Source organism: Verticillium nonalfalfae (assembly GCF_003724135.2).
Source record: "Verticillium nonalfalfae strain VnAa140/NRRL 66861 chromosome Unknown scaffold_21, whole genome shotgun sequence".
Lineage (NCBI taxonomy): Eukaryota > Fungi > Ascomycota > Sordariomycetes > Glomerellales > Plectosphaerellaceae > Verticillium > Verticillium nonalfalfae.
In genome coordinates this window covers 263225-288653 of record NW_021167246.1, presented here as the reverse complement: position 1 = coordinate 288653, position 25429 = coordinate 263225, and the positions used below count along the sequence as shown (strand labels likewise).

At 58.6% G+C, this 25429-nt stretch overlaps 7 protein-coding genes across 7 annotated transcripts; 2 read left to right on the top strand and 5 right to left on the bottom strand.

Moving 5' to 3' along the window:
- Positions 1-2064: 2064 nt before the first annotated feature.
- On the bottom strand, positions 2065-4698 carry D7B24_003832 (uncharacterized protein; the record flags this gene model as incomplete). The annotated part of the gene is made up of 6 exons (XM_028638018.1): positions 2065-2551; positions 2613-2917; positions 2984-3421; positions 3538-3833; positions 3886-4364; positions 4631-4698. The coding sequence occupies 6 exons, from the start codon at positions 4696-4698 to the stop codon at positions 2065-2067; spliced, it is 2073 nt and encodes a 690-aa protein (XP_028497169.1).
- Positions 4699-5340: 642 nt separating this feature from the next.
- D7B24_003831 (uncharacterized protein) lies at positions 5341-9780 on the top strand (the record flags this gene model as incomplete). Its single annotated transcript, XM_028638017.1, has 10 exons — positions 5341-5427; positions 5488-5675; positions 5737-6396; positions 6454-6733; positions 6791-6937; positions 7029-7776; positions 7836-8535; positions 8612-8727; positions 8796-9160; positions 9229-9780. 10 exons carry the CDS (start codon positions 5341-5343, stop codon positions 9778-9780), a joined length of 3843 nt encoding a protein of 1280 aa, XP_028497168.1.
- Positions 9781-10319: 539 nt separating this feature from the next.
- DBP2 (ATP-dependent RNA helicase dbp2) lies at positions 10320-12787 on the bottom strand (the record flags this gene model as incomplete). The annotated part of the gene is made up of 6 exons (XM_028638016.1): positions 10320-10360; positions 10415-10561; positions 10629-10757; positions 11292-12368; positions 12426-12520; positions 12594-12787. 6 exons carry the CDS (start codon positions 12785-12787, stop codon positions 10320-10322), a joined length of 1683 nt encoding a protein of 560 aa, XP_028497167.1.
- Positions 12788-13799: 1012 nt separating this feature from the next.
- D7B24_003829 (uncharacterized protein) lies at positions 13800-15741 on the bottom strand (the record flags this gene model as incomplete). The annotated part of the gene is made up of 4 exons (XM_028638015.1): positions 13800-14535; positions 14603-14762; positions 14872-15545; positions 15683-15741. The coding sequence occupies 4 exons, from the start codon at positions 15739-15741 to the stop codon at positions 13800-13802; spliced, it is 1629 nt and encodes a 542-aa protein (XP_028497166.1).
- Positions 15742-16545: 804 nt separating this feature from the next.
- Positions 16546-20999, bottom strand: D7B24_003828 (uncharacterized protein; the record flags this gene model as incomplete). Its single annotated transcript, XM_028638014.1, has 3 exons — positions 16546-18459; positions 18533-20000; positions 20053-20999. 3 exons carry the CDS (start codon positions 20997-20999, stop codon positions 16546-16548), a joined length of 4329 nt encoding a protein of 1442 aa, XP_028497165.1.
- Positions 21000-23191: 2192 nt separating this feature from the next.
- Positions 23192-24073, top strand: D7B24_003827 (uncharacterized protein; the record flags this gene model as incomplete). Its single annotated transcript, XM_028638013.1, has 1 exon — positions 23192-24073. The coding sequence occupies one exon, from the start codon at positions 23192-23194 to the stop codon at positions 24071-24073; it is 882 nt and encodes a 293-aa protein (XP_028497164.1).
- A 536-nt stretch (positions 24074-24609) lies between these two features.
- Positions 24610-25238, bottom strand: MRPL23 (54S ribosomal protein L23, mitochondrial; the record flags this gene model as incomplete). The annotated part of the gene is made up of 2 exons (XM_028638012.1): positions 24610-25128; positions 25218-25238. 2 exons carry the CDS (start codon positions 25236-25238, stop codon positions 24610-24612), a joined length of 540 nt encoding a protein of 179 aa, XP_028497163.1.
- Between the last annotated feature and the right edge of the window lie 191 nt (positions 25239-25429).

Below are 25429 nucleotides of genomic sequence, written 5' to 3'. Positions count from 1 at the left end.
TTCCCGGTGGGAAGAAGCACTTGGTACATGTGCCAACCTCCCTGAGCTGAAAGACGTGCCTACAGTACATCGAGTACGAGTGTGACGTGACATGAGTGCAGGGTGGGCAGAAAAAAGCCCATTGCTCATCACGATGTGCTCCAGATTGGACGCAGATAGATTTACGTGTTTGGGAGCTGAGAAGCGAGCTTCATCAGAGGACACGGCAGGGGTTTGCTCGTACAGTTACTCTTTGGACCGCTGCTGGAGAGATTGGAGACTGGGGACTTGGGGGAGCCATAGATGGAAGAGGGCACAGCGATCGCCGCAAAGGGCAGTGCATCTGCGAACGACGGCAGAAGCAAGCAGTGAACGCGCCCATTTTTAGCGAACCAGCGAAAGCGAAAGAGTGTGAAGGGGGAAAAGCCCACAAGAAGCACCCAGCGCTCCGTCACCCTTGTGCGACGCGACAGCGGTAACCCGTCGACCTGGTCTGCGCCGGGCTGCGTTGGCTCGCCTGGACAGCACCGCCGGAGGTAGCTCTTACGGCGGACAGACGAACCGGCAAAACGTGCGTCTCTGCCGTCTGGTCACATATCACAAACCCGCCATCTGCGTCCCTCGTTTTGGTGTCTCTCGCATGCCGGATCACCAACCAGACTAGAACCTGTCTTGTTTTTTTTGCCTCCATGCTTCCCTCAGTTCGCTGACATGCCGAAGCGCCCCCCTCTCTCCCCTTCTTATTCCCCTCTCCACGATGCGTGCGTATGTTTGAGAGACAGAGACAGCGCGTTCCCGCTTTGGATGCCCGCCCGCCAGCACCTTGCCCTCCCCAGCCCACTACGAGCCCTGATGCGTACAGATCACGTCGATCTTTCCAAGTCAACTCGGCCGGGAAGGGAAGGAGGGAGGTATGTGCACCTGCGCGTGCGCGTCTCTCTTTCAGCTCTCGTCGACGTAGCTCTGTACCCTGGGTTTTCTGTGCCTGTCTCGGTCTTCCATGCGAACCAATTCTGCTTTGGGGGCAAGGCAGATAGATTGGCGGTACAGCCAAGGGGGGGTGGGAGAAGAAGAGGAGCCTGACAAGAACGCGACCATCTGTAGCCGGGCGCGGGAATCTTCGCTGATCGGCGGTCTCAGAAGGCGTGTGTGTGAGGACGTCCGGCGAGTCCGGCGGCTCAGCTCGGCGGAGGGAGAGGCGACCTCTCTGCCCGCCTATTGTCCTTGTAGGGGGGGATGGAGAGAGCGGGCCTACCTACCACGCCCTGTTCGGGGTGGCGGTTGGTTGGAGTGTGCCGAGGCTGCTGTCTCTTGTCGCTTTTTTACCTACGGGGTCATGTCCGCTTCCGACGGGACGGTTGTGTCCACTGTGTCATGATATGTGACAAGTCGTGGATGGGCGGCGGGATGTAAGGGAGGACATGAGCGGGCTACGTGCTCTGCACGTTTGGTTTCGGGACGGTCATGAGCCCATCTGAGAAGGGATAGAGAAGGGAGTGGGTTTCAGGCTCCGCCGCCGCCTGCGCGAGGGCGCGCCCGCGTGTTCGATTCCCTGTTCCTCGGCGGTTGTGGTCCAGACTCTTTGTTGGTGATACGATCCCGTGTAAGGAGATCCTGTGTTTCCTTACGTGATGTGTGGCCGATCATGACGTGAAGTGATCTGACATGCCACGCACAGTGACGCGTTTACCATTCAGTTATACGACGTTGATGATCTTTTGGGACACGATAAGGTTTTACCTTGAGGAGGCTCTCGGTTGCACTATTTTGGCGCGTTTTGCGCGCGTCTCCTCGGGTAAACCCTGACAAACTGGGCAGGATTTGAATGTAACCCAAACCAAATCACGAAACATACCGTGTTATCGAAGCCTTTATGATATTCTTCAGAGTAGTTTTTTTTTTTTTCGAAATTGGTTTACAGGGCATTATAGATAAAGAATGGTGCTGGTCGATCGATCATCGAAACCTGAAAAAAAAATGAAAAAAAAAACTCAGAACGCCTTGGACCTTCTTTTCAGCCATCTTCCTTCCGCATGCTCTTTTCCCCGCCACCCGTGATGCTAGTCTGCTATCTTGCGTGTCATGTCATGAATTTTCCAGTATCCTCATCAGCTGCTGATTACTCGCAAACCAGCTCGCCAGAGGATTGCCCGATGAGTCAACCTGCAGCCCTAGGTTCGCCATGAACTGATCCTCGGCCGTCTGTGCCGCCACCTCGCCAGGCGTGAACGCCATGCTCTGACTCGAAAAAGGCACCGACGTCTGACCTGCGGGCGCCACCCCGCCGCTGGTGACGGTGCCGGTGCCGCTCCCGCTCCCGTCGCCTCCCGTGCTCCAGGCGTCCACCTGCAGGGAACTGCTCTCCTGGACCGAGATGTAGCGCACGGCGACGCTGTAGAGGGCCTGGAAGAGGCGCAGTTGGTTCTGGGTAGAGAGGTGGCGCGACGAGTAGGCCGTTCCCTCGAGGGTATCGAGGAAGCTGCGCAGGACCTGGAGATCTGCCCTGCTTGACGTTTCGATGGCGTGGCAGAACAGGATGGTGAAGGGCACGAAGGGGGTTTGTAGGAGGGACCTGGTTTCTCCAACGTCAGCTGCCCCCGTTGCATTGCGACTTAAGAGCCCGTTTCAAAGACACCAGAGTAGGAAAGCGGGGGGGGGGGAGGGGTTTAGCTTGCCAGTCGATGAAGAGGACAATGTAAGCCGATGTCTTGACGGTTTGCGTCTGGGTCAGGGCTTTGAGGCACTGCTCATGCTCGTCGAGAGCCTGGCGCGCCGTGGCGATGCACTCCGCTGCAAATGAAGAGATAAAGGGTTCCGTCGGCGGGAGGCTTCGATAGGCCAGCGTCAGCATGGAAAGGTACGCGATCCGATCTGCGCGCCAGGTGAGCTCCGAGAGGGGAGATTGGCCGCCGCGCCCTGCCTGGCTGACGATTTCTCTCTGTGAGCGAACACGGTCAGCGCGACATGCATGCATCGGGTTGACGTGCTCTGGTGAACGACGAACCTCCAGCGCCTCGGATGCCTCCCTTAGGCTCTTGAGGTCATCGATTAGCGTGCGTGCCCGCTCGTAGCGGACTTGCTGCGGCTGGAGAAACGCCCCCAGACTGTAGATTTCATCGTAGAGCCGGCCCTGTAGGGCCCCTGCTTGCGTCCACAGCGGCGTCAGTTTGTTGATGAGCAAGTCGGGTCCTGTCGGTTGTTTGGGGCGCGGAATGGTGATGTCACTGTCGCGAATGTTGGAGGAGCGGCCCAAACGCAAGGCAAGCCCCTTTTCGCTCCCATATACGGCCCAGAAGAGCCGAAAATTCCTCACCTGCTGCGCGGACGAAGCTGGATGGAGCGAGACAGCGCTGTGCAGGCCGAGGGCCTGACAGGCGTGTGCACTCTTCGAGATGAAGGACCATGCGGCTGTCGTCTTGATGGTTTGGAGACAGTAGGTGGTCTGTCAGGTCAGCGCGTGATCAGTAGTTCAGTAGTTAAGTTTCGGAGGGAAGAAACACGGAGGGGAAGTATGGGGCGGCTTTTGATGCTGCCGGAAAACAACTATACTGTACTGACCGCCATATTCAGCGCGTAGATGTAATCCATGGTATTTGGTACGTGATATCCCAAATGAGCCAGCAGCGTTTCAAGGTTATCCCGGCAAAGATATGATTGCGCGGTATAATCATTCATCTCGTCTTCATCTTCCATAAAACTGGCGCACTCGAGAAACAGCCAGAACATGCCCGTGTTGAAGATGATGAGCTCTGCTTCAGACGATGGCCCGGGGGAGCAGACTCTGATGACATATTCTGTGAAATGGCCCATGGACTCAAACTCGGGCAGCCACAAGGCCTCCACCATGTCATGTTCTGCCATTGAGGTTAGAATCTGGTACCAGGAGACGTAGCGGCAGAAACGCACCTTGAGCCATACGTAGACAGCCAAAAACCTTGTCGGCTGCCGGCGTAGGGAAGTTGACTGGTTTTCTCCCGTCCTCCAGCGGCCTGGCGTGCGGAAACAAGGTTTCTGAGGAGTCGGCTGTCTGATTCTGAGCATCGGCAATGCTGCTTAGGGTCTGCATGACAGGTGCCATTTCCACAGTGACCCTCGGGGAAGGGCTGTTACCGACCACATTCTGAAGGAAAGCCGTGGCGAACAATGCATGCGCAGAGATGGAAGACTCGCCGCCGAACTCTGACTGAAGCACTGCCGGTGACCTGCCAGATCCGATAACAGGGGTTTGAACCGAAGTCGGAGACGGTCGCGTCGAGGTGGCAGCTGAGGCAGCGCCGTGCTGGGTAGGACCTGGGCTTGAACCCGGCTGATGCTCGTGATGAAGCTTCTGTAGCATGTACTTCAAGTCGTCGACCGTCTTCGCGATGTGCTCAATATTTTGCTCTCTGCAGTGGATATTTAGCTATGCCCTTTTCTCCCTGTGGGGTTGGGTGAGTGCAGCTACAAATCATTCGAGACCCTGACACGCTGCCTACGAATTCTTGGCTTATAGCCCAACTCGTAGGTGCAAGATAATTCTAAAGCCAAACATTTCTGGCATGGATGCCCTCTACTACACTTGATCTAAGGTACGGTGTGTGAGTGATAGCCCGCTTGCTCATGAGCGCGACCTGGAGCCGTGTGACAGTAGCCTCGCTAAAGCTTGCCTTACCTTTCGCCGACGACATCGGTCGCACTAGGTACTCTGAAATCAGCACTATTTTCTCCTCGTAGACACATCAACAAGACAAATGTTAGCAAATGATCGGAAAAGCAGACTCACAGCCAGCGATAATTCATTCCCCGCTTCGCCGGCAGGGTTCGTGTCACTGCCCTCCCCTTCGTCCATGGCTGAGTGAGACGCTCAGGGCGCCAGTCGCAAGATGACGGAGTTCGGAGCTTTCGCAAAGACGACCATGCGGCGCAAATCCTTTGATCTACTGCGCAAGACTCATCGGTCGACAGTCAGTGGCCCCCGGAGGCCGTGAACAACGAGAGCTGACGTTGATGACGGCGGCCGGAGCCTCCGAAAGACCGTCATCTGACAAAACTGATTAGCTAATCTACGCCAAGTATGGAGAGTATCGAGGACGACGTCGGTTGTCGGAGCCTCCGTCACTCCTTCAGACTGGGTCATCCACAGCTGCGCAGCCCGCGAGATGCGGCCCCGAATTGAAACGGAGGTGATGCCGATGCCTTCGGGCCTGTGTAAGTAGTGATGTGTCCGTATATAGTCTTGGCCCCGGGCTCTGCAGGAGGACTGTTCGGGCCACTCTGCTCACGTATATGGCGACGTATTTCGACAGAAACTCGGGACAGTCATTTCACCCACCTCTACTGTCAATGTTCTCATAGACATTGGTCGTCCCTTCATAGGCAAACATGACTGCCGCGAACGTCGCGGAGAAATCTTCAAACGCTACCGCCTATACAGAGCCTCCCACTCCTTCAGGCCTCAAGGCCTATTTGGTATGCGCCCCTGAAGGCCACCGTTCAACCAGGAAACCTCATGCTGACATGTCTGCCCAGCGTATCTTCACAAATGGAGACGTACAACTGTATGCCCTCGAGGCGGTGGCTATCATCGCTGCCATAACCTCTGGAGTGGCCCTTGCTCTCGTCAATGTTGTTCTAGGCAACTTTGTCACCATTCTGGGCAACGCCACGGACGGTGGGCTCTTTCCAGATGGATTCATGTCTCGTGTACAGACGGCAGCGTGAGTACTTTTGCTCCCTGACAGCTTGACTGGCGATGATCTGATCCATCCTCATTTCAAGCCTTCGATTCGTATACATTGGCATTGCGCGATTCTGTGGCACCTATATCTACGCGTCCCTCTTCACATATGTTGCTCACCGCATGACACGAAACATTCGCTGCGCCTACCTCCGCGCCGCCTTGAGCCAGGAGATTGCCTTCTTCGACCAGGGAGCCAGCGGCTCCATAGCCATGCAGGCAACGACGAACGGCAAGCTCATCCAGTCCGGCACCGCCGAGAAGCTCGGTCTCTTCGTCCAGGCCATGTCGACGTTCATCGCCGCCTTTGTCGTGGCGTTTATCGCCGACTGGAAACTCACTCTGATCATCTCCTGCATCATCCCGGCCCTCCTCCTGATCAGCGGCCTGGTCGCATGGCTGGACGTTATCGTGGAGACGGGAATGCTTCAGGTGTACGGCCAGGCTGGTAGCTACAGCGAGAGCATTCTCGGCGGCATCCGTGCCGTCCATGCGTTTGGCTTGCGAAACCGCCTCGTCGCCAAGTACAAGGCCGAGTTCCTCGACGATGCGTACAAACGCGGCATGAAAAAGAACGTTCTCTACGGCATCCTCTTTGGTGGCGAATACTCCGTGCTGTACTGCGGCATGGGCCTGGCCTTCTGGCAGGGCATCAACATGGTCGACAGGGGCGCGATTGACGACATTGGCGTCGTCTTCACGTAAGTATTCCGGCCGCGTTTGGTCCGTCGTGCGTTCCCGGACTGATGTCGAGTCAGGGTTGTCTTCTCTATCGTCATTGCGGCCATGATGATCACGTCGATTGCACCTCATATGCTGGCCTTTGGCCGCGCGGCGACGGCCGCCGCCGAGCTCTTCACGCTCATCGACCGTGAGTCTGCAATTGATCCGTTTGGCGAACATGGCGAGAAGCCTCGCCACGTCGCGGGGAACATTGAGATCCAGAATGTCACTTTTGCCTATCCCAACAGACCTGAGGCGACGGTTCTGCAGGACTTCACCCTCCGCGTTCCGGCTGGCAAAGTCACTGCTCTGGTGGTAAGTCATGGCTAGTGCTGAGAGTGCTGTGTCGACACGACTCTGACACGGGTATAGGGACCCAGCGGATCTGGCAAAAGCACCATCATTGGCCTCCTGGAACGCTGGTATGACCCACGTCAGGGAAGAATCACGCTTGACGGCATCGGCCTCGGCGACCTCAACCTGAGGTGGCTGAGGACAAATATCCGTCTTGTACAACAGGTAAGAACCCATGTCTGCGACGAAGAGAGCATGGCACTTCTTCTTGTCTTCGATTACAAGGCCCAGTGGCACGTTGGCTGACCTTGTCCAGGAACCGGTTCTCTTCAATGGCACCGTCTTTGACAACATAGTCAAGGGGCTCATCGGAACAGCCTGGGAAGATGCCTCTACCGAAGAGAAGAAGCGACGAGTACAGAACGCCGCCGAGCTGGCTTTCGCACACGACTTTATCACCGACCTAGCCCAGGGCTACGACACCCCCATCGGACAAAGAGGTAGTCTTCTCTCGGGCGGTCAGAAGCAGAGGATCGCCATCGCGCGGAGCATCATCTCGGAACCAAAGATCCTGCTTCTCGACGAAGCCACGAGCGCGCTCGACCCTCAGGCCGAAGGCATCGTCCAGAAAGCCCTCGACAACGCCTCGAGGAACCGCACCACTATTACGATCGCGCACAAGCTCGCCACGATCCGCGGCGCCGACAACATTGTCGTCATGTCCCACGGCCGCATCGCCGAGCAGGGCACCCACGAGGAGCTCTGCAACCAAGGCGGTCTCTACGCAAAGTTGGTCCGCGCCCAGGACCTGGCGCCGTCCAGCGATGCCGCGTCGAGCAAGACGGCGGTCGAAGATGACAGTGTCGAGTCGGACCTTGAACCGAGGTTGGCCCTCACCAAGACGCACACACGAGAGACGTCAGAGCTTGCGGCTCTGCAGGCGCGTGAAGATTTTGATTTATACAAGCCCCTCGGTTTCTTCCAAACCATCGCCAAGCTGGTGAAACTCACCCCGGAGCTGCGCTCATGGTACATCTTGACTCTTGTGACCTGCGTGGCAGGAGGTGCGTACACCACGAGACCAGATCACTCCGTCTCAAAGGCCGCTGACCTGACGAAACAGCCGCCATCTTCCCCGGCCAAGCCATCTTGCTGGCGCAGGTTCTCGACACGGCCTCGTCGCCCAACATGGTCTCGCGGGGCAACTTTTTTGCCCTCATGTTCTTCGTCATGGGCCTCGGCTGCTTCGTGGCCTATTTCGTCATGGGCTGGGCGTGCAACATGATCGGCCAAGTCCTCACCCGGCGGACGCGCCACGAGCTCTTTGACTGCATCCTCAAGCAGGACCTCCGCTTCTTCGACCGCCCGGAGAACACGGTCGGGTCCCTGATGAGCAAGCTCGACTCGTACCCGCAGTCGATATTCGAGCTGATGGGCATGAATGTTGGTCTCATCACCATTGCCGGCATCAACGTCCTCATCAGTGCCATCCTCGCCCTGGCCATCTCGTGGCGCGTCGCCGTCATTGGCGTCTTTGTCGGGCTCCCACCGATGCTCGTCGCGGGATATGCTCGGGTTCGCCTCGAGGCCAAGATCGACGCAGACATGGGCAAGCGGTACGCTGCCAGCTCCTCTGTGGCGTCAGAGACGACGACAGCCATCCGGACTGTCTCATCGCTCGCCATCGAGCAGACCGTCCTCGCACATTATGCTGAGGAGCTTGATGCGGCCATCCATAATGCGCTGCCGGGGCTGTTCAACATGATGATTTGGTTTGCGCTGACGCAGTCGATCGAGTATTTCATCCTGAGTCTGGGCTTCTGGTACGTCGTCCTGTCCATCTCCGAGCATGATGCGTCTTGCGTGGAACGCGTATGTGCTGACGTGACGACTGTCTAGGTGGGGATCGAAACTCATCTTCGAGGAAAAGGTCACCTTCTACCAGTTCATCGCCTCGTTCATGGCTGTGTACTTTTCAGGACAAGGCGCCGGACAAATGTTCAGCTTCTCGAGCAGTGAGCGGTCACCTTTCCATACAGGCCGCAAACCCCCTGACAACACGCCCGGCTGACCGCGTCTGCAGGTTTCTCCAAGGCCATCCAGGCCGCCAACTACTACTTCTGGCTGCGAGACCTCGAGCCCATCATCCGCGAGACGGACGACAACCGCGACATGGCACCGGCAGAAGGCTGCCAATCCTTCGAGCTCGACAAGATCAGGTTCTCCTATCCCACAGCCCCCGACATTCGCATCCTCCAAGGCGTCTCCCTCACCGTACGCTTGTCTTCGCCCCCTCTTCCCCCCATCCGAAACCACACCGTGCCTAACAAGCCCAAACAGATCAGCCCCGGCGAATTCGTCGCCTTTGTCGGCGCCTCCGGCTGCGGCAAAAGCACCCTCATCTCCCTCCTGAACCGCTTCTACGACCCGACGTCAGGCACCATCACCGTCGACGGCGCCACCCGCTCCCAGCCCTGAACCCGGCCCTCTACCGCCAAAACGTCGCCCTCGTGCAGCAAGAGCCGACGCTCTTCCCAGGCACGATCCGCGACAACATAGCCCACGGCCTCCCGGAGTCGTCGTCATCACCGCCGTCGTCAACTGCATCGCCAGGTTCCGCGCCAGCAACAACAGACGCCCAGATCGAACAGGCCTGCCGCGCCGCCAACGCCTGGACCTTCATCGCCTCGCTGCCCGAGGGCCTCGACACGCCCTGCGGCCAGGGCGGCGGCCAGCAGCTGTCGGGCGGCCAGCGGCAGCGCGTCGCCATCGCGCGGGCCCTCGTGCGCGACCCCGCGGTCCTGCTGCTCGACGAGGCCACGAGCGCGCTCGACACCGAGTCGGAGCGCGTCGTGCAGGCTGCCCTCGCGCAGGCGTCGGCGCCGCGCGCAGACGGCCGCGGCCGCGTCACCGTCGCCGTCGCCCACCGGCTGTCGACCATCCGTGCCGCCGACCGCATCTTTGTCTTTTTTGGTGGCGCCGTCGTCGAGGTCGGCACGCACGAGGAGCTTGTGCGCCGTGGGGGCATGTATGCCAAGATGTGCGAGGCGCAGAACCTGGGCGTTTAGCTTGTTGTTCTTATTTTTCCTTCTTTTGTGCTCCTCCTTGTGTGGTGTTCGGGAACATATCACTCTATAGATTAATTAAGACATGAAGTATATCCTCCCTAACGATTCTGGACTAGTGTAGACATACTGAAGAGCATCCCCGTACCTCACCAAATGTCAAGGAATCACCACATACTACGTCTTGGTCAATCGTCATAAGCATTACTGCGGCTCATTGGACTATCTGGAAACAACTCGAATAGCCTCCTTCTGTGAGCGACGACCACGACAGCCATAGCCACCTCTCCTTACTCATCTCAAGTCTCGATGCAATACCCGAGCGCGCAACAACTTTGAAAAGCAAGGGAATAAAGTGAAACAGAATAAAAAAAAACGCCTGGCGAACCCTGCCAGACGTAGGACATGGAGGTCAAAGTCTAATCCATCCATCCTCTAAACCTAACGCCGGGTTTGTTTGAATCCATAAATGCTTTTAGGGGGGGTATGATGAGGCCCCAGGGTGGCACGAGGCGCGCGTACGGGACGACACGTCTACACGATCACCAGCGGCGGTTTCCCATGGGCTGGCTGTTGGCGTTGGCTAGGATTGTTTGTCAACAAAACCGTCCCCTCGGCGTTCAGTAGCGCGACCTACCTCTACCGCCGCCGCGGCCGCCACGCCATCCGCCGTAGCGACCGCCACCACCACCACCACCGAAGCGAGTCATCTCAGCGAGGCGAGGGTCAATCTCCTGCTTGGCCTCACGTAGAACGTTGACGAGGTCACGAGCCTGCTTGGAGTCTGATCATGCGAGTTAGCAAGACTTGTGCTGGTGCGGATCGGGAGTGCGGCAGGGGGAAAAACTCACTGTCAGTGGTGAAGAGGGTAATGGCGGTACCCGTGGCACCGGCACGACCAGTACGGCCGATACGGTGGATGTAGTCCTCCGAGTTGTTGGGGTAGTCGTAGTTGATGACGTGAGTGATGTTGCGGACATCTTGAGGCAAGAGGGTTAGCATGCGGGTCACGGGGGTTTGTGTAGCAACGTTCCAGCATGGAACCTAGGACGACAGCCGAATACATCGGGCTGTGTCTTTGACTCTGCGGCAGACAGGGCTGTCCAAATGCGTCCAAATGCCATCCATAAGGGTTCAGTACAACTGGAGTCCTCAGACTCGAGAAGACTTTTTGTGTGTGTGAGACGACGACGACAGCTTGACGAGATCAAGAGATGCCATGTCACCGCTTGTACCATGCGCTATACCATGAACTGGAGCATGAGCTGTAGCCTGAGCAGAGTAGGCTGGCGGTACAAGGGTCGACCATCGAGTGTAGCAGAGAGCAGGAGAGCGCCGCCACCACACTGGAGACCAAGACTCCACACAGTGAGAACCAAACAGGCACGAGGATATCAGGCAAGATTGCGCAATGAAGAAAGCCCCTAGACAAAAGAGTAAAGCGCAGCAGCAGGCGTTTGCTGGACGTTGCCGGGGGAGGGGGAGAGGGGAGGGGGGGGAGATCAGGGACATACCGATACCACGCGAAGCCACGTCCGTGGCCACCATGATGGGGCTCTTGCCCGTCTTGAACTGGTCGAGGACCCAGTCACGCTCGTTCTGCTGCTTGTCGCCGTGGATGGACAGGGCGGGCCAGCCATCTTGGCGGAGGAAGCGAGTGATCTCGTCAGCGACGCGCTTGGTGCCGACGAATACGAGGGCCTTGTTCTCCTTGTTCTCCATAGCCTTCTCGAGATGCTTGATCATGCGGTCGCGCTTCTCACTCTCCGAGACAACCTCGACAATTTGGGTGATGCGGTGGTTGGCGGCGAGGTCCATGGAGCCGATGTTGACCTGGATGAAGTCGTCGAGGAAGTCGCTGGCGAGGGCGCGGACCTCCTTGGGCCACGTGGCGGACCACATGACAGTCTGCTTGTCGGGGCGGATCTGCGAGATGATCTTGCGAATCTGGGGCTCGAAACCCATGTCAAGCATGCGATCAGCCTCGTCGAGAACGAGGTAGGTGACGCGACGAAGGTTGGTCTTGCCAGCCTCGAGCATATCGATGAGACGTCCGGGCGTGGCGATGCAGACCTCGACACCCCTAGACAGGTCGCGGATCTGAGGGCCCTTAGGGACACCACCGTAGACGCACGTGTTGCGGATGCGGGACGACTTGCCGAACTTGGCAATCTCCTGCTGAATCTGGACAGCCAGCTCACGGGTGGGCGCGAGGACGAGGACGATGGGGCCGTCGCCGGGGGCGAGGAGAGGCTGGGCGTTGATGTGGACGATGGCAGGAAGGCAGTAAGTAAGCGTCTTTCCGGAACCCGTCTCGGCAATACCGACGACGTCGCGACCGGAGAGGGCCATGGGCCAGCCCTGGGACTGAATGGCGGTGGGCGCAGGGAAGCCCTGGGCCTTGACCTCGTCGATAACGTAGCGAGGGAAGTTGGCCTCGTCGAAGGTCTCGACGGGCTTGGGGATGTCGTTGCCAGCAATGGTCATCTGGTGCTTCTTGCGGAAGGACTCGACCTCGGCGTCGCTGCGAGTAGCAACATCGGGGTGCTCCTTGTAGAACGACTTTTCGAACTTGGGAAGAGAAGCAAGGTCTGGAGGCTTGTTAGAAGGTGTCATGAGCGCGTAGGAATGGAAAGGGATTGACGAACCGAATTCCTGCTTGTGCAGACCGGCACCGAGGTTGGACATGCGGTCACCACCACCACCACCACCGTAGCCGCCGCCGCCACCACCGTAACCGCCGCTGTTGGGAAAAGGTCAGTCATACTGATCGTCTCCTGGAGATGGGAAGATGCAACAAGAGGGGATGAACATACCCATAGCCGCCTCCGCCGCCGCCGTAGCCACCACGGTCATCACCACGGTCGCGGTCGTTGCGACCACCTCCGTAGCCGCCGCGACCACCGCCGCCGTAACCACCACCACCACCACCGCCGTAGCCGCCGCCGCCGCCACCACCGTAGCCGCCACCACCGCCGCCGTAACCACCGCCGCCGTAGCCGCCAGACATGATTATTGTTTGTGTTGTTGAAGAGTCGTAGATTGGGCGGGAGGAAGGAATCGCGTCGCCTGGATGAGACTGGCGCGAAGAAGAACGGACAACGAAAGGAAGTGTATGTGTTTGATCAAGAGCGCGCGACGATCTTCCTGTTGAACACGAGGAAGAAGAAAACAAGAGTCGCACGAGTGATGCGTGGAGGGAATGTTGTTGTTGATGGGAGAGAGAGGGAGAGAGAGGGAAAGTGATGAGTGGGGGATGGAGAGATGAGGGAAGGATAAAGGATGGAAGAAGGGTCCGAGGGAGGGAAAGAGTTCTTTGGGGTACAAAAGGGAAAACGGCGTTTCGGGGGGAGGCGTTGGGCAGGGCCGATTTTTTTTTTTCTCTGCCTGTTCCTGCCCTGTCTGGGTGCTGGCCGGGTGCTCTGTCCGACCCAGCGAGCGACAGAGCGCCCAAGCACCTGCCGCTAAGAAAAAATTCAGGCGCAGGGTCTGTCAGGCTAGGTGCCGCTAGCACAGAAGTGGCTAGATGGTCACGGGCCATACCGTATTAGGGCTAGGTCTGTGGAGCCAGAGGGCTTATCTGATAAGCACTCTTCATGGCAATCAAACAGTGGCAATTGCCATGTCGTTTGGCCTCCACGTCACTGTGGGCCTCACTGCCACCTGCCCGTACTTCATCTGCCGTGCCTTCCAGGTACAGAGGAGAAGGTAGGAAGTACCTGCTCGTGACTGCCTCACCACCCAACGCGTGCCTCCAGGTTCAGATGGAATGGGAAAGGCAGTACCTGAAGGCATACATCTGCCCCCAAATACGACGACGACGATGTCCATTTCAACTCAACAGCATAGGCAATACGCAGGTGCACATTATCACTTTGCATCATGCTTCGCTGGCAGCACGTCTTCGAAACAACAACAGACCGCCTGGACATTTTTCCCCCCATCTACCCCCAGTTTCACCCCAAGAGGCTCCCGACAATATGAAGCCCCCTCTTCCCGTCCTCTGAGCAAGTGAAACGAGCCTACTGGCACGGGAACATCTCCCAGAAGCCAATCTCCATCTGCAAATCGTCAGCATCATCGTCATCGTCGTATGGCACGAGAAGAGCTCCCGTCACAGAATCAACACGAACCTTGGTCCCGTGGATGAAAATCTTGGCCAGCCTCTCGATGCCCTCGGGACTCTGCCGAGCAGCATGCCTCTCGAGCAGCTCGGATCCCGTCCGCAGCGCCTGCTGGTAGTCCTCGGCGACGTAGTTCTCAATCCACTTCCAGTACACGTTGCCCTCGCCGCGCACACTCGCCGTGTCGCCGTGCAGCTGCTTCGCCACGGCCCCGTACCCGAGCAGGCACGGCGCCAGCGCCACCTGCAACCCGATCCAGTCGCCGCTCATGCCGACGTCGAGCACGTACCGCGTGTACGCCGTGCACGCCTGGTGCTCCTCGGTCGCCTCGATCTGCGGCACGCTGATGCCGAACCCCGCGCAGTAGTCAATGTGCAGCGCCATCTCCGTCGCAATGTGATTGACAATGGTCGCGCCGGCCACAATGTCCTCCATCGACGTCGCCTTGTACGACGCCAGCGCGTTGGCCCGCGCAAAATGCACGAGGTAGAGGTAGTCCTGCACGAGGTAGCCCTTGAACGACGCGAGCGGGAGCGTGCCGTTGCCGAGACCCATGACGAACGGGTGGTAGACGAACGTCTTCCACACGTCGCGAACGTCGGGACGGTCAAGGAGATAGTCGATGAAGCGGCCCCTATGTGATGTGTCAGTGCTGTTTTGTCGTCCATTCGTGACGTAGGTTTGCCATGAGGTGAACGTACGGCGCAAAAGGCAGAGAGTAGTTGGAGTGAAAGTGGTTCAACGGCCCATGACCTTGGCCGAACCCAGGCGCTGTTCGGATGGCGCCTTCAATGTAGCGGCACGCCTTCTTGGCTGCCTCGGGCACATCGAGCCCCTTGGCGAGGTTGCTCGCGATGGCCGCTTATTCATGTCAGCACCTCTCCCGAGCGTGGCATCCTAGGACCCCCCCCCGACCACGGAGGGGGAGAAAAGAGGAGGAAACAAAATGCAAAGAAGAAAAACAACTCACAAGCCAGAGAGCACCCTGTGCCATGCGTATTCGTTGACCGCTGATAGGCGCTCTCGATCCTCTCTACAACACCACCACGTCCAACGAGCACATCAACAACAATGCTATTCTCCTCCTCTGTCTCGGCAACCTTGTAGTCCTTCGTCAGAGGAGCATGCCCGCCCTTGACGAGCACCCAATGCGGCCCAAGCTCGAGCACCGCTCTTCCCACCGTCTCAAAGTCCTCCACGCCACGCACCTCGACGGCCGCCCGCCCCGCCGCCTCCAGCAGCATCCTCGCCTCGGGCACGTTGGGCGTCAGCACCGTCGTCTGCGGCAGCAGGCCGGCGAGCAGCTCATGGACCGCTTCGCGCGGCAGCAGCACGGCGCCCGACGTAGCGACCATGACGGGATCGACGACAAGCGCTCGCGGCGTGGTCGTGGTGGCGGCGGCGGCATGCTCGCCGAGCGCCGTCGCCACAACGCGGATCGTCTCGGCCGACGCGAGCATGCCCGTCTTGACAACGTCGACGCCCACGTCTCCGAAGCAGAGGTCAATCTGCCTGCGCAGGAAGGCGCCCGGCACGTGGTGAATGTCGTACACACCCTTTGTGTCCTGCGCCGTGAGCGCCGTCGTCGCCGTCTGCGCGTAGCAGCCGTGGGCGGCGATGACCTTTTGGTCGGCCTCGAGCCCGCTGCGTACACATGTCAGTCATTGTCGAAGCCCCCCCAAAAAAACCTTGATGCTTCGAGCAAAGTCATCGTGCCATGGTCCCGCGTACTGAGCTCCCACGACACGCGTCGTACGTCACAAGAAAGGAAAGTCACTCACGCCCCGCCTGAATTGTCCGACCCCGCGATTACGAGCACTCGACCCATCTGCTGTGCCATTATTGCGTTATGCGCTCCTGCAGGAAACGAGTGAAAGTCTCAAAAAGTGGAAAGGAAAGCTGCAAGGGGTGAATTCTGCGCTGAGTATTCGGAGGGTGCTGCACTTGATGATGCAGCATGTCCAGACGACGTGTGGAGAAAAAAGGGCGCAGAGCCCAGTCTCTCGGCGCCGGTACCGGTTTCCATCGGCCGTCGAGCCGGACCGGACGCGGCGGGCCGTGGGCGTTGGAAGCGAGACTTCTTCGCTTTTACTCTTGCTTTTCCATCTCCCACGGCTAATACACTGTTGTCCGACCGCCTGACAGTGCAGAGGCAAAAAAAAAAAAAGAAAAAAAAAGACGCTTCATGTGTGATAGTTTCAGTACCCAATTCCGCACAGTCGAAGTTTGCCTTAGACTTTCATGTTTCATCTTGAATTCATCTGGCTGCTGGATTTTCAACAAAACCAACCGCCGGATCGTGAAAGACCCCAAACTCCCAGACAGGGACAAACAGCCCGATTTTCCGTAGCCATGAATCATCGACGAAGCCGAACTGCGCCTGCTCGAGCTTATATGCTGCCACAGGAAAAAAAAAAAATCCAACATGTCAGTCCCGGCGCCGTTGATCCCACCACCGTCATCCCTCATGCAGCCAACCCCTGATCTCGTCGTCCCCAGTCGCACGCGTAACCCCCGTGCAAGCAAAATCAGGACCAGCTTCCGCAGTGGTATCATATGTACAACGGCTGCCTTTTCTTTACCCCCCCCTTGAGTCCTCCAAAAGAATCCATGCCCACGGTCATCCCTAAAAGACTTGGGTATCTCATCTGCAAGGCTGGCTAGCCCAAGATGCCTCTCGACCCCCCGTCTGGCTCTCCTCGTCAGAAGAGCTCTCTTCCTCCTCACTGCTGCTGTCTCCCTCTTGCGCCATGCCGTTCCGCGACGGGTTCGAGCCAACCCCCAATTGCGAGACGTGAGTGCCGAACCCGCCGGCACCAAACTTGTTTGTGATGGCGCGGCCACCCGCAACCTCCCGGCTCGACCGGGCTTCAGACCGCGTGTCAGTGGCGTTGGAGACGCTGCGCTGGCGCTCAGTCCGCGACTCGTCCCCGGATGCCGATGCGTTCTCCTCCTCCTCGATGATTCGATTCTTGGGTTTCAACATGTCTTCCTCCTCCTCTGTATCGGTGTCTTCCTCGAACACAATCGTCCGCAAGACGCTCTTGTCGAACAGCTCAATGACCATTCTTCTGATTGGCAATCGATAGTGGTTGTACTCGAGCATGGCGATGATCCTCTTGAACAGCTTGGGGCTCCTAAACCCGGGGGCCTTGCGGAGCTTCAGCTGCTTCAAGTCGCTGATGGCGTGCTTGAACAGGATGATGTTGCTGAGGTCCACAATCAGGTCGACGATCCTTTGGTTCGTCGCCGCCTCATCATGCGCTGGCGGGAGCTCCTCCTTCTCCAGCGGCGGTCTCGCAGGCATCGGCGGCGGAGGCGTGAGAATCGTCTTCTGCGTATCGGGAAGCCGGATGAGCGGGGCAATCGTGTGCTTCCACGGCTTGTAAGAGAAGAAGCGGGAGAGATTGTCTGGAACGCAGAAACCGACCGAATGCCCCCTGTTATTGAGGTTCGAGTCCCATCCGCACTCCAGGAGAATCTCCAGGCCGTGGATGGAGCGCGATATGAGGCCTAGTACGAAAAAGGCAGTGCCCCGGAGACTCATCATGTCGTGCTCCTGAGCAATCTTGACGATGTCTTGAACGACGTCGCATGACTCGAGGAAGGGTGCGCCCAGCTCCATGGACCCCACGTTGCCCACCGCCCACATGCATCCCTTGACCTTGAGCAAGAGCTCAGGATCCGCAGACTGCATGCCGTAGTCCCGAATGGTGCTGGCAAACTCGGCGAAATGGCCCTTGTCCCTCAGCATCCTGCAGCCCTCCTCTGTGCGCGCGAGCTCGCGGTAGAAGTGCGGTGGCAGGTGGCTCTCAGGCTCCATGGATTCAGCTTGAGCCTGATCTACCATGCTCAACCGCTGCTGCTGCTCGTCGGCATGATCGGAAAATGCCTTGGCTAGGCTGGTCTCGATGAGGTCAACATATGTGTCGTTGCGCCCGAGAAACCAGTCATCCATCTCGTTACTGATGTAATCCAACCCATCAAGGTAGTGGTACCCGCTCGATGACGACAGGAAGCGCAGAAGAAGCGGCGCGCTCATTTCCCCCAGGTGGTCCATGGCAGGCCGACATTGGACCACGTACTCGAGGTAGGCTTTTTTGTTGCACGACTTTTCGAGGATCTTCACGGCGGTCCGACACACCTCGACGTCCGGATCGTACAACTGATCGACCAGTTTCCTGATGGCCCACTTCCAGTCCACTTTGTCGTGGTTGCGGTTGGCCTCGTTGAAAGGACGTGTCGCATACTTTCTAAGTACCTTTGTCGCTATGATCCGCGTCTCTCGGGTGCCCGACGTCAAGGCCTGCTCAAGAAGGACTCTGGTGTGGCCGGGAACGGTGTAGTCGAAATTCAGCAGGAGCAGATGGATCAAATCAGGCCGCTGCTTATGCGACAGGATATGATACATCATGTTGAACATGCGCCATCGCTGCAGAAGCTCGAGACCCTTGGGGTCGCTGCTAAGGACACCCAGCATGGGAAAGTAGCCGGCGCACAGGGTGGTCTGAAGTCGATACGGGGCGAACACGGGATCTGCTGAAGTGAGGCCGCTACTCTGCTGGGTTGTCAGTTTTGGGGGGAGGGTGGGGGGGGGGGGGGGCAGGACAGGAGGCGAGGGCGCCACTCACAGGGTCACACTGCGCAAGACACTCTGCCAGCTGCCTGAGTAGCTTGCTATCCCGCAAGAAGACGATACCCTCGTTCGACTGCAGGAGAGTGTGCATCAAGGCACACCCAATTCGGACGTATTTTTGTGTGTTCTTGTTGCTGCTGAGATCCGCAAATCGATTCTTGAAGGGACGATAGAAACTCATGATGCGATTCATAAACTTCGACACTCTGATCGTCTCGTCGAGTCGCTTCCCATTCTGGAGGGGGCCATCGATCATCTTGAGAATGGTGTCCCAATCCCACTTGAGGTAGTTTGAGCTGTTGAGAACATTCGACTCGACGAGGAGTTGCCTGAAGACCGTGTCCTGAATAACGACACCCGGGTTGCCCTTTTGTTGCTCTTCGGCAAGCATGGTCAGGTTGTCGTGTGACAGGGACGCGATGCCGGGCAACCCATCGGACATCCTGTACAGAGTCTTGCTGACTTGGCTGATCTGGTAGACAATGCCCGAGGAAATAAACCGTTCATCGTCCTTGAACTGCGTCGCAGCAGCAAACAATTCGGGCAACAAAGGCAGTTGCGTGCTGGCTGATTGGGGCAGTAGTCTGCTTGCAAGCTTCAGCACCTCTCCGATGAGCAGACAGGTCTTCCTCGTCAGTGGCGCCTCGCTATTCTTGGCGACATGAAGCAGATTGGGCAGGAGGTCGCATTTGACCAGGACCGAGAGCAACAGGGCCGTGTAGTGGTCAAGGAAACTTTGCTCCTCGACCGCCTCGTCTTCCATCAGTGGTGGTGCGCCTGAACTGGCTCCTGACGAGTTTGAGGTGGATATTGACTTGAGATTGGCCACTCTCCCGTACGTCGTCAAACGACGGCCAGCCAAGAACGACGTGGCCCACGATGGCGGTTTGATGCGCAGGAGGATGAAGACGAGATCGACCACGGTTTCCTTGATCATGGGCTGAGGCAGGACCATACTCCGCATCAGCGACCGGATCGCTCGAAAATCGTGCATCCCCAGAACCATGAATCCCGACCAGCTCCTGAGCACTCTGGCAATGGCCTTCGAATTCTGCTTGAGCAAGCTCTCGGTTCCGGCAGTGGGGTCGGTGAAAGCCGTGAACATGACCTCGAGATCGTACCCTGAGCGTAGGTATTTTCGCTGTTGCGGATTGTCAAAGAGATACAGGAACGTGTTGGCGATCGTGTCGGGGGACTTGTAGCTGCCCTCGTTGAGCGCCTCAGACAGTGGAGGCAGCGCTCCGGACGCAATGGCCAGCGGCGGGCAACGGAGGAGGATTTCGGCAAGCGTCTCGACGCACATGGACTGCAGTCTGTCGTCCTCTTGCGCAGCTACAGCGGCTATAGCGCGCACTACTGCTCGGGAGATCTCGTTGACGCCGCCCTTGACGTCGAGGAAGGCGCGCACGAATTTGAGGGCTTGCTCCCGCTCCAGATCTGCCTTGCGGTCCTTGATGAGAGAGCTGTGGCCTTGTCAGTTGGGGGTGGATTCCAAGCGAGTCTGAACACACTTACGTGATGACCAGATAATCAGTATTCAAGTTTCTGATCTTCTTCAGCGACGAGACATCTGAAATGGCGTAGCGAACCATGCGGTAGCCCGCCGCCACAACCTCTCTGGCATCGCTCAACAACATGACCTGCATTCGCAGTCCGAAGACGGGCCAGACCAGGTCGTACTTGAGACTGGGATGACGTCGGAAGAGGTCCACGAGGGCGTTTCCACGGCTGACATAATACTCGGGTCCCATGCCCTCGACTTCCAGGTCTTGCAGAATCTCAGTGAGAGAAAAGGTCGGAGACTGTTCGACAGGCTCGTCAAAGTCCGACCCAGCGCCGCTCCGTGACACGCTATGCGGCGAGCGTAAGCCATTCGCCGGATGTGCACCGGGCTCTGCCGTCCTCGACCTCGTGGGCGTGGAAGGCGGTAGCTTGACGGCCTGCGCCTCCGCTATCCTCTGCCTCAGCTCTCGAATCTTGTTGTTGGAGGCGTTGAGCTCGTTCTCGACGCGGGCCCTCTGCTCCTTGGTCTGCTTGGCTTTTTTGCTGTTGAGGGCATCCAGCATGTTCTCGCTGCCCTCCTTGATCTTCATTTCGCGATTGAGCTGCTCCCGCAGGGCGTTCAGCTTCTGCTCGGCCATGGTGGCCTCGTTCTCCTCCAGCTTTTCATTGTTGAACAGGTCAGCACGGGACCCGGCCCGGGACGAGTTCATCTGGCTGCGCAGTTCGGAGCTGAAGCTGCCTGGGGCGACGGAGGGGTTCAGAGAGGAGCCGCGGGGCGCAAAGTTGGCGGCGGAAGCGGCGAGGCTCCTGGCGCTGCTGCTCGTGGGCCCGCTCGGGGGGTAGAGGTTGCCGGTAGAGGCGCCATCGCGGTCGATGCTCGCGCGCGTGGTGTTGACGGCCGAAGGCTGCTGCTGGGAGGGGTGCGCCTTGTCCCTGGCCGTCTGGGATACGCCCAGCATGGCGATCGAACCGTCTATGGGCTCCGCAGCTTCTGGCGCGCACCCTCGCTACGTAGCATCCGGGCTGGCCTGGCGGGGGGATGGCGCGAGGGTTCGGAGACAATGGCGTCGTGTGGTCCTGTCGATCGGGATGGGTGGGATGGAGTCGGACACGCACGTGTAGGGACTCGGGGTGGGCCGGATACACTGTTTGCGTTCTGCAGAAAACGATGTCGGCTCGGCCGTCGAGAAAGAGGGCGAGGGGTGCAGAGTGTGGTGTAGCTGATGGAGTGGAGAACTCGATCGTTGTTTGTTGGTCACAGACGAATAGTGCGGTGGTGGTGGTGGTGGTAGTGGTGGTGGCGAAGGTAGATACTCGAGTGACGGAGCAGATGACTTGGGAAACGAAGGAGCGCTGCGTCAACAGTCTGGACGAAGAGGCGGCGTGTGGAGTTTGCGCCCGTCGAGCAAAGATTGTGTACCTCACCCAAGACAAGCAGAAGAGGGGAGGGGAATGTGGTTCGAGATGGCGGTAGCTGGTGCGGCCGCTCGCTTGCGTAACGTAGGCAGTTGGCAGGTAAGGTACCTTTGGCGTTGTGGTGTTGGATGAGGTAGGTGGGAGGCAAAGGTGCCTAGCGCCCATGTTCACTGTCCAGTATGCACCTGCTGCGACCGCGGCCGCGAGACCAACTGGGCTGGGGGCTGCACTGGGGGAGGAGCAACGCCTGCCACGTTGGGGCAAGGATGGCAGCCGCTTTTCCTGTCTGGGCCAGCGAGCGAGTGTGTTCCCTCCCCCCCACCACCTCCACCTGGCTTGGGTGTGTGAAGTGCGCTGAAGCTCAGCACTGGCCTGGCCGAAGGTGCGCTAGCCCTCGGCAGAGATAAGGTTGAGATAAAACAGTGCGATAGCGATAACGAACACCAGCAGGTCTGCCTCAGCTCCGTCTGTCAGAAGACTCATGGCGGGCGCCCCCTTCTGAGCCTCCATGCATCACGACTGAGAGGGATCGTGGGACAGTGTGGCGCGCTCTGCTATCAGGTTGACGATCGATGATCGATTGCTTCGCATCCTGGCCTGGCGACAATCATGGCGTTCAGCCTGGTTGCGGAGAGGGCTATGTCGAGACCGGATGGAATGTGAAGCATGTGTGAACCAGCTCTGTTTGGCTTTCTTTTCTACCAGGTCAAATCAAACAAGGTGACTTGTTTTGCGACCTTCTTGTCTCTCGAAACATGACAGCTCTCTTTGTTCGGGAGAGCATCCCTTTCACCCCATCCCCATCCTGGCGACGTCGCGAAGTCTGACACCAGTTCGGCTCAGACGACAACATCAAGACGGAACCGCCATCCTCGGGCGGCGCCGAGTCCCAGGGCCCCGATCCATACGGCCCCGATACTCATAAAACTTTGTCATGTTGGTCGAGCCAGACGGAGATGCAGCAGGCAGAAAATCGTCAGATGGTGGTGCCCCTCTTCGGCCTTCGCTTTCAGAGCTCCAGAGGCCGAAGCATTTCCAATGGGCCCCCCCCTCGAGGCCACAAGACCCTCACATGCAGGCGACAGGGTCGTCCAGCACGAGATGCAGCCCTTTTCACCAGTGGCTGACGGCCCTGGGTCCCCTGAGGCCCAGTCGGGATGCGCGCGATGCAATGGCGGGGCTCTGCGGGCGCCCCTCCATCCTGGAGCTTCGTCCAGAGGGTATCGGCGGGCTCCGGCGCGCGACACTAGGGTGAGACCACCGACACCCCGACAAGACCCCTCCATGATGGGCCTCGGACAGAGAGAGAGAGAGAGAGAGCCCTGGCGCGAGCGATGGCTTCGTGGGGGACCGCGACCAGATGGCGCGGGATATATAAGATAGATGCACTGCGTTTCCCCCCCTTCTCGTCTGGTGTGCTGGATCTTTGACCTCTGCCGCCTCTTGCCGCGCTGTTCTTATCATCGTGCATTGCATTGCCTCTAGCTCGCTTCTTACTCCGAATCCCTTCTCCAACTCGTGTGCCTCGCTCGCCCTGGCCTTTCCCCACGACGACTGCCCCTCATTGCTTATCACCCCGCCGCTACCTCACGACCACCTGCCAGACCTCGGTGCCTCTGCGACTACAACTAGGACCAGTCGCCCCTCCCTCTCGACCCGTCTTTCCTCCCTACCGTAGGAACCTACCTAACAACAACTATCTCTCGTATCCCGACTTCCACCAAGCTCATCCATCATGCCTGTCCTCGCTTCTGCCCGCTACGGCAAGGACAATGTCCGCGTCTTCAAGGTCCAGAAGGACGGCCCCGTGCAGACCGTCACCGAGATGACCGTCTGCGCTCTCCTCGAGGGGGCCATTGAGACGTCGTACACCGTCGCCGACAACTCGGTCGTCGTGGCCACCGACTCGATCAAGAACACCATTTACATCAAGGCCAAGGAGCACCCCATCAACCCGCCGGAGCTCTACGCCTCCATCCTCGGCACCCACTTCCTCGACACGTACGCCCACATCTCGGTCGCCAACATTCGCGTCACCGTCCACCGCTGGACGCGCCTCGACGTCGACGGCAAGCCGCACCCGCACTCCTTCCTGCGCGACGGCGAGGAGACGCGCACCGTCGAGGCCCGCGTCACCCGCGACGGCGTCGCCCTGACGAGCGGCATCCAGAAGCTCACCGTCCTCAAGTCGACCGGCTCGGCCTTCCACGGCTTCGTCCGCGACGAGTACACCACCCTGCCCGAGACCTGGGACCGCATCCTCTCCACCGACGTCGACGCCTCCTGGACCTGGACCTTCCCCGAGGGCCTCGCCGCCGTCGAGAAGGACGTCGCCCGCTTCGACGCCGCCTGGGACGCCGCCCGCGCCATCACCCTCAAGACCTTTGCCGAGGACGAGAGCGCCAGCGTCCAGAACACCATGTACAAGATGTGCGAGCAGATCCTCGACGCCGCCCCCGAGACCAAGACCGTCTCCTACGCCCTGCCCAACAAGCACTACTTTGAGATCGACCTCAGCTGGCACAAGGGCCTCAAGAACACGGGTGCCGATGCCGAGGTCTACGCCCCGCAGTCTGGCCCCAACGGCCTCATCAAGTGCGAGGTCGCTCGTTCGTAGCGCGGACGGCGTGTGCCTGGTGTGAGTTTACTTCTTCTTGTTCTTTTTTGGGGGGGATTAGAGAGATATACCTTGGGTCCTGTGCATTTCCGGGCGTCTTTTGGAATATGGAGCCGTGGCAGATCTGCCGTCGGCGTAGATGAAATAAATCAATCAATCGAAATCAACAAATAGCCTTGATCATGTGTGATTGATAGGAGATCTGATCGATGTGAGCTTTACTGTCATGTTACGATCCTTGTGCACACAGCTTGCGCAAGACCCCGTATTGTGACCAGAACCGACGCCAGGGCCAGCCAGAAACGTCTGCCCACAACACTACTGACCTGGGCTCGGTCAAACTCGGGACACCAACAAGTCAATTTTCGTGAAAGCAGAATATTTGCTGATACAGCTCATAACATAGACCTCTCGCCATGCTTGGTATGATGATACAGAGTATACACGGCAATGCCTTGAAACACCTCCCCCCCCCAAAAATCGCAAGGCAATCGACAAATCGTCCTCGTTCCCCCTCCGCAGACCAAGACGCAGCCCTACACCCTCTTCAGCCCGTCCTCGCGAATCGCCTTGGCGGCCTCCTCCCACCCCGTCTCCCCAACCTTGACATCGCCGAACCGAATGACGTTCTGCTTGTACGGGTGCGCGTCGCCCTCGAAGGCCTTGAGCCGCGCCAGCCTCTTGTCCCTGAGCCTGTTCTTCGGCAGCATGCCGCTGACGGCCTTGCGCAGCACCTCGGCGCCGCCGTGCTTGGCCATGAGCACGTCCATCGTGACGCTGCGCAGCGAGCCCGGCCGCGTCGTGTGGCGGTAGTACGTCTTCTGCCACATCTTGCGGCCCGTCACGTGCAGGGCCGCGCAGTTGGTGACGACGACGTAGTCGCCGCAGTCGGTCGAGGGGTCCCATGTCGGCTTGTTCTTGCCCATGAGGAGCACGGCGATGCGGGAGGCGAGGCGCCCGAGGGAGGGGGGCGTGACGGAGGGCTGCGTCGAGAGGGTTGGGTGCGGCGTCGAGGCGGAGATTTGATGCCAGACGCGGGAGTAGGAGAGCCGCGTCTACGTTGGAGAAGGTCAGCAAAGGGGCCATCGTGAGGGAGGTTCGTTGAGTCCGAAGGGGGGGGGGGGGGGGGGGGGACAGGTCGTACGAGGCCAATAGTTTGCGACATGATGGGCTACCTGAAGGGCCGAACCCTCATGAACCGCACGGTAGGTAGTTGGCGTGAAACGTGCGCTTGAATGTCGCTGGCAGGACTCCGTCGCAGGTCGTCGTTGAGCTTGTTGGCGTGGATGGCCGTGATGCCGTACAGAAAGTTTGGTGCCAAGCTCATGCGATTGAGATCTGCGCTGATGACTCAGC